The sequence below is a fragment of the Leptidea sinapis genome, chromosome 34, assembly GCF_905404315.1.
Source record: "Leptidea sinapis chromosome 34, ilLepSina1.1, whole genome shotgun sequence".
NCBI classification, from domain to species: Eukaryota; Metazoa; Arthropoda; class Insecta; order Lepidoptera; family Pieridae; genus Leptidea; species Leptidea sinapis.
The window spans coordinates 3,475,307-3,488,455 of record NC_066298.1 but is presented as its reverse complement, the minus strand read 5'-3'; the positions used below and the strand labels follow the sequence as shown (position 1 = coordinate 3,488,455).

Here is a 13,149-nt window from a genome sequence, read left to right as displayed (position 1 = left end):
CAGCTTACAGTAAGAGTGAGATCTGTGGCAGAACTGTCTATTATCAAATTGCACTGTGCCTATGTTTGTTTCTGCATTGCAAAATGACGCAAGCGTTTTGTGTATTTTTGCCCACTTCGCGAGTCTCTTTTGAAATTATCGTTGAGGTAGATTTCCTCTGTTGAGATTGGCGTTTCTCCCTCACTTCGTTTGTTTCACTTAAACGGCGCTGTCTCACACGAGCAGCACGTTTAGTAAGTCTACTTACATTATCCAGAAAAATTAGTTAGTGTACTTCAGATTCAATAAAAAAAAAATTACCACAAAAACCAACCGATTTTAAAAAAAAAACTATTAAAAAATATTATAATATGCACTAAAAAGTAAAAAAATAATTGCGTATCCTTCTACAGCTTAATAATAACTTATTTTTAGTTCTCAGAAAAATTAAATGAAAAATATTAGACTACCTAAAAGTCAATCAAATTATTATACGACAATATAATGTAGTTACAATTATTGTCAATGGAGTCAATGTCAGCCAAGGTAGGTTTGTAGCTACATAAAAAAGTTATAGGTGAGTTGTGCTTGTGTCGCACGCGGTAGCGGGGTCGCGGCGGGAGGACACCGATTTCAATAATAAAAATAATTGATATTGCCAATGATAAGATGTTACATAAGAAGATACGAGTACATTATACGCTTCACTTAAACTTTGACTGATTCGCAATGCCACCAGAATAACGTAATCGCTCTTACCACGTCTCCGTTTATTGATATGTTTTGTATTTTTTGCATTTAATGTGTGTTTTGACATGGTCACTCGTTGGCGCCGGCCGCGGCCCTCGGGCACTCGCGAGCCCTCGTCTTATAAGGTCCGATGACCATATTTATAACTCAGTCGGCACCCGTTTGTTTAACAGACTTTATATAGATAACTAATAATAATAATTTTTACGATCTAATCTAAGATATCGAAGCTCTTTGGTATAACGCCCAATAGAAATTTCCTGAAGGAATTTGTCTATTTTTAAAACTGTCTTACATTAGACAAGTGATTTAAATTTTATGGTTTTAGAGTTTTATTAAATGGAACGTTAGTGCGAGGTTTCGTAATATAGAACTACGTAAAATTTTTGTTAAAAAAATTCAGAATTTCTTTTGCAACATTAACTTTTAACTGCAGTTCGTTTAATTATAATTATATTACTTATTATTAAGTATTCTTACTGTTAAATACTATTTTGTATAAAACTTATTTATTTTATATAAAACATTGCTGTGCCCTTGTACGGCGTCACATATTGTCTACCTATTTAATCTACTCACCCTTTTGTAATAATGTGACTTGCAATAAAAAATTTGATTTGATTTGATTTAATTAAAAAAACGACAAATGCGAGTCATCTACCGAGGGTTCCGTACATATTATTAGGTGTCTACGTATACTTATATAAACACATCGTAAAAATACTAAAAATCTGTTCAAGCTTGTGCCCCACATGATATAGTTACTTGATTCAAAATTTTAAATCCCGTTCCTTGTTTATATCCTAAATGTAAATATTGATTTAAAAGAGTGGCAATAAGTTTCTTGCGACTTCTTCTCATTAATCCCTTTTTCGAAGTGATGGAAAATGAAAAGAAAACTTTTGACATAAATGTCTATTCCATTAGCTACATAAATTGATTTTGATTTGATTTGATTTAATTTTCACAATATATATTTTTCAGACTTTTCCCTGTAGTATAAGACGCTCATCCTTGCCAAATTTCATACTTATGTTTTTAATTAGCTATGTCAACTGAAAATACATTGAACTTAGAAGTTTGATTTTCAATTTCAACTCGATATCTCCACGCGTTCCCGAAATAAAGAGTCTTGACAGACATACAGACGGACGGATAACAATGTGATCCTATTTCCCCATGTTTTTATGTAGGGAACCCTAAAAAATGAATAAGAAACTAGAATAGAAAAACTCTAAAAACTAAAATAAAATAGAATAGTGTCCCCTGTTTGAAAGCCAAACGGGAGAAAAGAGCAATGTAAAAGAAAAATTTCCCATAATATTATTTATCGTTAAATTGAAAAAAGATTAAAAGGAGTTTATAATTTCGTTATATCCGTCTTTGCTTATTATACTATTATTAGTATTCGTATTTGAAATCACGTGAAAAAAGTGTAATTATGAAATCTTTAAATATATGCCTGTTTGTACATAATATAAATTATCTTAATATATACATAGGTATAAATCTAGTGTCCTGATGTTTGTTTCCAGAGAACTCCTAAACTAATGAACGGATTTTAATGGGGATTACTTCTTCGAGTAGGTACAGTTTAGTCCAAATTGAGAGATAGGATAGTTTTTATTTCGATTTGGGACCCATAATTATTTTTATTTCCAATATATGTTTTGTATGGACATATTTTCTATGATAGAATTTACTTACGCACGGTTTGACAGTTCTCCTATGAAACAATAACATTATAACAACTGGGAGCATATTTTACAAAATAGTTCTTGATGTTATGGAATAGGAAAAAAAGACAAATACATAAAAAACAGTATTTTATTTATTATTTACAGAACAACGTCTGTCGGGTCAGCTAGTATTTCAATATAAAACACGCCATCTCTGTTACAGACTCGGCACCGAATAGAATATCAATTATATTGACCCTTACCCAAATTTTATTGTTCTTAAATTCGAAAGTTTAATTTATTCTCAGTTGCTAAATATAGAATACTAAAATGTGTTCTATTAACGCTTTAAAGTCAATTCACAGCAGTTATCGGTCAAATTGAATTTATTGTTCGAAAACATTTAAGGAATATAAAACAGATAGATTCAGAAACATTTAGATAGCGCAGGACGTCGTAGTGGTTGTGAGCGACAGATAACATAACATAAACATGTGTTACAATTTGTCGCATTCCACTTGAGATCGCTCCAGCTTTCGAGTTTATGTCCGTCTAATTGGCTCCTTAAGAGGGCTGGCATGAAATGAAAAGGAATAGGTTGCACCCGAGAGGGAAAGAGAGAAAACATTATGATGAGAGGATCTGAGAAAAGTTTGATATCAATAAAATTTATTGAATTAGGCGTTACTTTGCGGAAATCCATAATTATACAAATGATTTAAGTTTTCTTTAGTGTTAATTCCGCCAATATTTGTCTTTAAAACAATTCGACACGTGTTTCGGCCTCTACACGAGGCATCCTCAGGACGTGTTGTCTCGCCAAAATGTGGCACGAGATAAACACGTGTCGAATTGTTTTAAAGACAAATATTGGCGAAATTAACACTAAAGAAAACTTAAATCATTTGTATTGATATCAATATTTATATACGATTCTTTTCTTAGGTTTTTTTGTTCACTTTGATTTTTTTATAGCGTTCAGACTTAAGTACCTAGTAGTAAATTTGAAGTTTAATATCAAATGGTAATTTCCTACGATTATTTGTTATTTATGTTATTTTTTTGTATGTGTCGTGGCTACTACAGTTCCTAAAATTGCGAGTGCCACAGCACCATCCGCCAAAAAATAAGCATGCAAATATTTAACTGTCAATATTGAATTAAAACATTCTTGCGTCATTAACACACATTATAAAGGTCTAATTCTAATATCATTAAGAAAAAACCATAAACATAAGATTCTAGACCGGTATAACCACTCTCAAATAATTACTTTAAAATGTTATTTTTCATCGCTAAATAATTCCTTGAAACTATAGAGGCATTTATAAATTAATTTTATTTTTTTATGTATTAAAGTTTAAGGCAACTCTAATATTTTTTTTTGAAGATGTAAATGATACAGACCTTAAGAGTTTCTTATAGAATAGTATTTGTCGCTCGCATGATATGTTTACTTAAATTTATTTATCACAATTTTACTTAAAATATATATAGGTAAGCAATATTTACATAAGCGTATGAAGTCACGTGCGTTTAATGTACATACTACATTTTACAAATAATTAATATTAGCTATACGTTCGGCGCGTTTATTATCTCAAAGCCAGCAAACACACAGAGAATTTTTAATAGTTTTAACAACCAACGCAGGTACCCGAGTATCATAAATAACCAGTTGAGTGAAAATTACCTATGCTAACTCACGTAAAACGAATAAATAACGAAATTACTTTAAGCACCCTGTATAATAATTATTGTACTTATATTCTATTACACAATCGTAAAATGAAGCTATTTAGAATCTCATAACGCGCCTGTAGCACCGATGCTAATTTTCTAGGAGAAATGTTCTCAGGCGAATAACAATTGGAAATGCGTGAAGACTTTTCGCGGGAAACGAGGAGGTATTGTCATTTTATAGGTTTAGGACTGGAATAAAGTTTACAATTGCACGACTTATGCAAAATAAGTTAAAGTATGTACAATGTTGGTTCCCGCCAAAACGTAAATCTCTTACTTTAAACCTCGCTGAAGACGTATTCATTCCCCCACTTTAGCCTCCATAAATAAATGTAAACAACAATTATTCCGACAAATCCCTGAACGTCGCCGATTCAATTTCGAAATGGCGTGCGTATCGCTTTTCCCGCCAACGCCATTGTCTGCAAATGGCGGCCGTTTACGGCTGCGTTCCGAATCCATGTTTGTACCACAAAGAATGTTTAAAACGTCGCGATGACAGCGAATTTTGTTTTGCATAAGAAAAAGGCAGGAAGAAATAAAATTATTTCAAGGCGGTCGTAGAAAGTCGCGACAGGATTCTGTATTGCATCTTCGGAAAATAGCAAACGGGTCTCGTTTAGAATATAACGTAGGGGCTAAAGTATACACTTAGCCCACCAAGGTTTCTTGCTATTTTATTGCTATAATTAGTTTATTACTTGCACTGGTTTTATTTAAGAGGAAACTTACATAAAATTAAAGTGTTTTCTTTAATAACCAGTAATTTGCATGTTTATAAACTTAAAGTTATTTTTTATGGAAGAGGAGGACAAACGATTGTACGGGTCACTTGATGTTAAGTGATCACCGCCAACCACATTCTCTTAGAAGTAGAACACAAGAGGAAGCAAAGGAGCGCTGCCGGCCTTTGAGAAAATTATCTGCCGAAAAATTTACCTCGCTTTTTTGAAGGTACGGTACTCATGTCGTATCGTCTTGGAAACACCACTCAGGGAACCTTATCCCACAGTTTTTTTTTTTATGGAATATGAGGACAAACGAGCGTACGGGTCACCTGTTGTTAAGTGATCAGCGCCGCCCACAATCTCTTGCAACACCAGAGGAATCACAGGAGCGTTGCCGGCCTTTAAGGAAGGTGTACGCGCTTTTGTTGTAAGTTTGGTTGTACTTGGAAGAAATTTCCTTGAAAACCGCGCTGTGGCGGAACGCTACACATTCAGATGGCGGGAATGATATCCTAAGTTGTAGCGAGTCGTGAGGTGGAATTCGGCGGCAGGAATCAGGTAAAACATCAAACAGCTCTTCAGAACACTCCCCTTTATAAAGACACACAATGAAGCAACGTCTTTACGCAACGCCAAGTGATCTAGCCGTTCACCGGACACTGGGTTACGGACAAGTTCAGTATCAGTATTTAAGTAAAGACATTTGAAGCATATTGAAATTTTATTTTCAGAAAAGACAAATATAAATTATTAACGAGAGCGACAATGACACATAATTGAATAATATGACACATATTGATAATCTTCTCTCATCTTTCTTCCCTAAAGATAGACTATAATGATATTCTATATTTTATTAATACATTTTGTTCAATTAAATTATTAACGCAGCGTTGAAAATAATCCGTGACGGAGGGGATAAAATGGAAACAAGAAACTATGCAATATATTTTTTTTTAATGTAATTAAAAATACCAATGTTAGCAAGTTATTATTTATTTCAAACCAAAATACAAAAAAAGAGGAATATTTCATTCATTTTATTATACTCAATTACAAGAAAAACCCCCGTTAGGGCAATTTGGGTAGTTAGGGTAGGGCATTAAAGGCAAAAATATTCTTGTAGGTGAGACCTCCATTTTTAAGTTATTATTATGTACTCCTTAACTGTTAAAACCAAAAATGTTCGTCATCTAATAGAAGTTTTATGGAATCTGTTATTTGATAGATTCAAATTAACATTCGATTTTTTCTGTAAATTTAATAATTTTTGGGATTTAAGCCCAATTTGATTAATAATGACATTTAAATATTATAGTGTTTTTATTGAACTTGAACAAATCAAATGGCAGCATTCGAATGTATATTATCAATATTAATGATTCCTGCAAGTATGTGAGATCCTGACATTCTCAAATAAAACTATTATATTTCCATAAACTACATACATTATCTAATATCTTCAGAATTCTGCAGCTACATGCCAAAAACAACAGTGACCACGAAGAGTAATCTACAAAGCACGATTATTATGTAAAAGTGTCACGTTTCGCTCTGAACTGAGTCAGGTAGTTTTGTGCTATGCTCGGCTAAGAATAATGTAGACAGAGCAGGGGCGAGCCAGAGAAAAATGTTGGAAAATCCTATTGTTGATTAAGTTGTACTCATCTGTTTTTATTATTTTCGTTGTAAATATATTTTTCTTCTATTCTTGATAAGCGTACCTAATAGTAAAATAATTCATAATTTTGTTCTTAATTAATCTTAATTAATCGTAATCTTTGATAATATCGATAAAAGTAAAGAGCTATAAGATGTTATATTTAATGCAATATTTAATAAAATCAAAATCATTTGTAATTTTAAGTGATTTAACCCTCGCTTAACAATTTGAAATTTTTGTAGATTTGTAATACCTATAATATATAATAATTATATTTTTTTAATAATAACTGTGGCAAATCCTACTTTACGTCATATGTATCCTACTCTAAAACTTAAACAATTGGTTTATGATAAATAACTATGAAATGAATAATTTTAATTAAAGAACAAGCGTAACAAAGCTCAGCGTGACGGGTCAATATCATTATCTTAAATAAATAGTATTTTTAGTATATTCGACACATAGAACAGTTTTGCAGCTCTCAGATCCCACGCTCCATCTATATAATAGTTGCATACATCGATAGCACGACGTGCAACATTATACAGTTCGTAGAAACGATACTATCATGCTCCAGCGTAATATTTTTAATCTTGGGACTCATCTCGGGATTGATCCTGTACGTGGTTAAGCACACTAACATTAAATTAAATTATATTTGTTTAATCTAAATATGGAAAAAAGTATAAATTGCTAACAGCTAAAATAACTGGCGAGCAGCACGTTATGTTATATTACACGAACTATATGGAGCCACTTTTGATCTCCTTAGAACTCAAAAACTATTATTTCACATAAACAATATGTCAAATTATGGCTCATACATTAAAACTTGCGATTTATACAAGTGCACCTTTCAGAAGCAAACCTCAAGCGGTTGTTTAGATATTGACGTCCAAAAATAGTCATTTTTATCACTGACTGACCTATAGATCAAAACTCTTATCCAGTTCCAGATGACCTAAACAGTTCAAACTTAGCATCCACATACATACATAGTTGGGTGAAATCAAAAACCAGTAAATTTTTATCATTTTATCATAACTTTAAAAAAAATTTATTGAAGTAGCCGTTACTTTGCGGAAATCCATGATTATCCAAATGTTTGAAGTTTTCTTAAGTGTTAATATTTGTCTTTAAACAATTCGACACGTGTTTCGCCTGTATACGAGGCATCTTCAGGACATGTTGACTCGCCAAACTCTGACACGAGACTGATAACTTTTCAATAAATTGATTCTATTAGGAACACTTACTTATAGAGCCTGTGTAATTTAATAATAAGCAATCAAAATTGATGAAAGCTGGTCTTTATAAGGATTTTAAGGTCTTCATATGAATATATATATCGAATGGAATACGATACTTATTCTTTTTTTAATCTAAACATATCATTTTACGTACTTATAACTATTTTAAAGTAAGAGAGTCTATCATATTTATTACGTTTTTAACTGGGATTTCGCACCTATTCATTGTTATTTCAATATTAAGCGCTCATAAATGGGGTTATATCATTGAACTACCTAACTAACAAGTCAAGACCAAGTTGCAGGTATGTTGTAATAGATATGTTCACACTTCACAGGGAACAATTACTTATTCGCTTAGCATATGCTATTAATATCGATAAATCATATCTCTTCTGGACATAGGCTCCTTTATATTTAGTAAAGGGCGGGCTTACTTTGGACTCTTTTTTTTTTATAGAAGAGGACTACAAACGAGCGTACGTATCACCTGTTGTTAAGTGATCACCGCCGCCCACAATCTCTTGCAACACCAGAGGAATCACACGAGCGTTGCCGGCCTTTAAGGAAGGTGTACGCGCTTTTTTTGAAGGTAACCAGCAGAGAAATGATGTACTCATGCTGCTGACATTGGTATAGTATTTGTTATGAAAAAGTTCCTGCTATATATCAGCTTGGTTATAGACAGTCTCTCAAAGAATATTTTAAAGAAATAAATATTATGACTGTTCATTGTCAGTACATTTATGTAAATTTCATATAGTACTATATTTGATTAAAAAGAGCGCAAAAAAAATTCTGGGAGAGTTTCTTGCGCCGCTTCTTCTCTCTCAGAGCGCCATTTGTTTGCGGAGCGGTGTTAGTGTCTAGAAATGCCATCAAAAAGAATTCTGAATGAATCAATTTTGAGAAAATAAATCCTTTTATGCCTTTTTAAAGAGCTTAGATAATGTACAACTCATCAATTTAGATCCAAGTCAATCCAATGCATAAGAGAGCTCTCCGTTGACAATTTTTTTAAGAACAAAGCACGATTCGGTCAGAGTTTTTCATTATCTCAAGTGACTTATTTCAAATAAGTTCAATCAACAGCCCAAAATTGATGTTACAGTAGGGAGTTGATCCCCGACCATCTAGTGAGCCCCATGTTGATAGTAGATTCAGACTTCGTGGGAACAGCACCCTATATACATGGTATCATAGAGATCGTTTGAAGCGAACGTGATGTGAATACGCAGGCTTATGAATTATTAAACTTTTATTGTTGCCAGCGCAAAAAATAAAGCGACACACGACCAGTCTATTCCTCTGTTGTTTATGGTGATTTCTTCCTTTTTTTTAATTGTCTATTTATGGCGCGGAGATTAGCGATATGAATGACGTGTAACTTATACGACAGTTTTGTAATAAATTGCACCATAAATGGTACTGTTTAAAGGATTTTTATTTTTATAAAATAAAATGAATATAAAACTTGTTGCTGCAGTGGTATTAGTTTTTACCTCAAGCCACGGGCCGTGGTATCAATCCCCGCTGGAATGACATAAAAAAATCTTATTTTTTTTTGTATTATCTGTACATACATAGGTACATATATATAAAATTGGAGTGTCTGTTTGTAATATTGAAATAAGGTACATACACCAAAATAACATCTTTTACAATTTTCTGTCTGTGTGTATGTCTGTCTGTCTGTTTGTTCCGGCTAATCCCTGAAATGGCTGGATCGATTTTGACGGGACTTTTATTGGCACGTAGCTGATATAGTTAGAAGTAACTTAGGCTACGTTTATTTTAGAAAAATTAAGTAATGTTGCAATGTCCAAGAAACGGTCTAACTATAAAAATAATTTATATGGCAAAACAACGTTTGCCGGGTCAGCTAGTTTAACAATATAATCACGGGCTTCTCCCGTCTCCTAGAGGTGTTTTGAAATATCGCTCAGACTTGTTGTTTGTCCGTCTGTCCGCGATATTTTATTATTTTTACATATATTATTATTTTTGATATACCTACTTACTACTATTTATGTCTATAAAAAATATGATAAAAAACTAAAGTGACAAATTTCATAATTACTACCATGCAAATTTAAAACATATCATATTTATATTCGAAATAATAAATTAACTTCAAAATAGGCTTTAACATGAACATTCAAATGTTGTCAGCCTTCTTACTTCACGACTACTGTCTCGTGCTAGCATTTGGCGAGTCAACATCTCCTGAGGATGCCTCGTGTAGGGGCGAAACACGTGTCTAATTGATTGAAGACGAATCTTAGCGGAATGTACACTCAAGAAGGCTCACAACATTTGAATAATTATAGATTTCCGCAAAATAACGCCAAATTCAATAAATTATTTTAACATGAACGTCAAAAAGTACAATTAATTCGAAAATATATGCCTCAGACCTGAGAAGAACGACCGCAAGAATCGCAACTTGCTTCTTTTTTTTAATCACTTAATTTTTTTATGGAAAAGGAAAACACCGTAAGGATCACCCGGTGTTAAGTGATCACCACATTCTCTTGCAATGCTGCCGGCGTCAGGAGGTGGGAGGAGACGCGATACTTTTACCAGTGGCAATCTCCTTTGCACAGTATGCCGGCTAGATTATGAGTACCACAACGGCGCCTATTTCTGCTGTGAACCAGTAATGTGTAAGCTTTACTGTGTTTCGGTCTGAAGGGCGCCGTAGCTAGTAAAATTACTGGGCAAATCAGACTTAACATCTTATGTCTCAAAAAGACCAGTGCAGTTGTAGTGACGCTCAGAATTTTTGGGTTTTCAAGAATCCTGAGCGGCACTAAATTGTAATGGGCAGGGCGTATCAAATACCATCAGCTGAACGTCCTGCTCATCTCGTCCCTTATTATCATAAAAAAAGTAAAAAAGATATAGACAAGGTAATAACCATGTATGTAATCTTTTCTTTCTTCACATGATATCACATTTTCACTTTTAAAAATAAAATATGCATTTTCTGCTTAACATAGCTTAGGCTTACACTTAGTGATATAAAGGGCTACACCATCTACATGGCTAACATAAAACATATATCCCTTTGATGATAACTTCGTTTAAAAATTATTATAATATTGACACACTTTTACACAAATTATCTTGCCCCAAACTAGGCACAGCCTGTACTATTGGTAGAAGGCAACGATATAATTAATACATTATACTTACTTAAACATACATAATATAAAACATCCATGACTCGGCAACAAACACCCATATTCATATTCATCATATAAATGTTTACAACTTTACACCTTCCATATGATTCCTTTCGAACCCGCAACTTCTAGCTCAGAAGGCAGGGCTATATGGGTCGACATTGCATAGCGGTTAAAGTAATACTTAATATATATTAATGCCAGTGAACAATTTCAGGAGCTCTACAAAATTTATGTCACCATAAATTACAAAATTACGGCTTCAAAGCGGCAAAAAACATTAACGGCCAGTCAAATGAATTTATAATATATCTCGCGGGATTCACTTTACAGTTTCCGAATTCGCCGACGGGTTACTAATGAGCGTGTCCGAAACGATAATGATAGTAATTTTGTGAGGTCCTAATTTACGTTGATCTGTCGCATGAATATTCATTGAATTTTTACAAAATGACTACTGATGTCTCGAAAGTTGGGACGTGAAATTCGATGTTGAAAGGCAACATGACAAATGTGAAATATTTTGCTTTTTAAAGTGAAACTTTTATTACAGCGCCGCAAATTATATCGTCAATTTATCGCATTTTTTTTAATGAAAATAAGGGACGACACGAGCAGGACGTTCAGCTGATTGTAATTGATACGCCCTGCCCATTACAATGCAGTGCCATTCAATTCTTGAAAAACCCCAAAAAAACTGAGCGACTCTACAACTGCGCTCGTCACCTTGAGACATAAGATGTTAAGTCTAATTTGCCCAGTAATTTCAAATACACAGTTTTGCTTACACATTACTGCTTCACGGCAGAAATAGGCACCGTTGTGGTACCTACATAATCTAGCCGGCATCCTGTGCAAAGTAGCCTCCCACTGGTAGAAGCATGTCGCTTTATCGCCGGCCGCGGAGTAGGGGTTAAGTTGAATCATTAATTTTTTAACTACTACTTTTAAGTCAATTTGATCGAGTAGTCTACGGCGCCATATTTAAATAATGAAGTGTATGTTACAAAAATAAAAATCATACACACAATGTTGATTAGCAAAACTTTGCTGCTTAAACAGCGTCAGGCGTAACATTCGATCCTCTTTCTTATATTTTAATTTGTCAAACTTTTTAAAATTAAAGAAAACCCACCTTGGATACAGCAGCTGAAAAGCCGGCCTGGCACACCCCTGTCTTGCGTTGACCATGACTTGCTGTAAAATAAAAAAAACATCTCTTTAGCTCAAATACATTATGGATTTCTACCGTAGCTATGTGACATATCACTGGTAGAAAGGCAGAAATATCTAACAATCACAATTGAACAATCTATAGAAATTAAACAAGAAATTAATAGTGTAAGTAACTATGGAAAATTAAGGTTGATGTATCAACTAGATTTGCCTTGAACAGATAGTTTTACAGGAAACTTAAAATTACTGTTTTTCTCTAAAAATATATACATAAATCGCGATCGAAATCGAGGCGAACGTGTTGGTCCACCCAACCAACAAAACAAACAGTGACAAAAACACATACTTAATTTTGTTTTCATACTTTTATTCCTAACAGTTTTTGTATACAACATACAAATATATATATATTTAGGTATATATTTCATCCTAGTGGAATTTAATCTTGGTAGCTACCAACGGTTTTTGAAGATTCAGATTATTAACAATAATAATAAGATTCAAATATTTTTTAAGGAATTATTTTTCCATATATTTAATAAATGAATATATTTTAAATTTTAATTAAAGAACATTGAGTGCTGATTGGAGCGTGTATTATACATTAATTCAAAGCAAACAGTTACAATACCTACGAGAATACTACACTGCACATGCATTTTGTAAAATTCTAACTTCTTATTATGTATGGATAAATAGATGGATTTATTTTGTTTATTTTATAACGCCCGAGTCTATGGCATGTTTAAGTGTCGCCACACAAAGCGTTTTTGCAGTGCGTTCCAAACTTCATAATGAATTTCATCTCAATGTAATGGCGGTAACTGAAGACGCTAATAGCAAAACATCTTTAATATCAAATACAATTCGACGTAGTTCCTGAAAGACGTTCCAAGCCACAAACATCATTTTTTAAGAAATTCGTGTTTAAAGTTTAATAAATATTAGTATTTCATACATGTGGGTTGGGCTACTAAGTAGATTTTGACG

The 13,149-nt window shown here is 33.2% G+C and overlaps 1 protein-coding gene across 4 annotated transcripts in view; it reads right to left on the bottom strand.

Annotated features, from left to right (window-relative positions):
- The window catches only part of LOC126974906 (integrin alpha-8), a 164,321-nt gene that overhangs the window by 27,299 nt on the left and 123,873 nt on the right, over positions 1-13,149 (bottom strand). For all 4 annotated transcript variants that reach the window (XM_050822632.1, XM_050822634.1, XM_050822635.1 and 1 more), the window contains one exon: positions 12,119-12,180. In XM_050822632.1, coding sequence (XP_050678589.1) covers positions 12,119-12,180 — 62 coding nt within the window. The remainder of the gene's footprint in view (positions 1-12,118; positions 12,181-13,149) is intronic.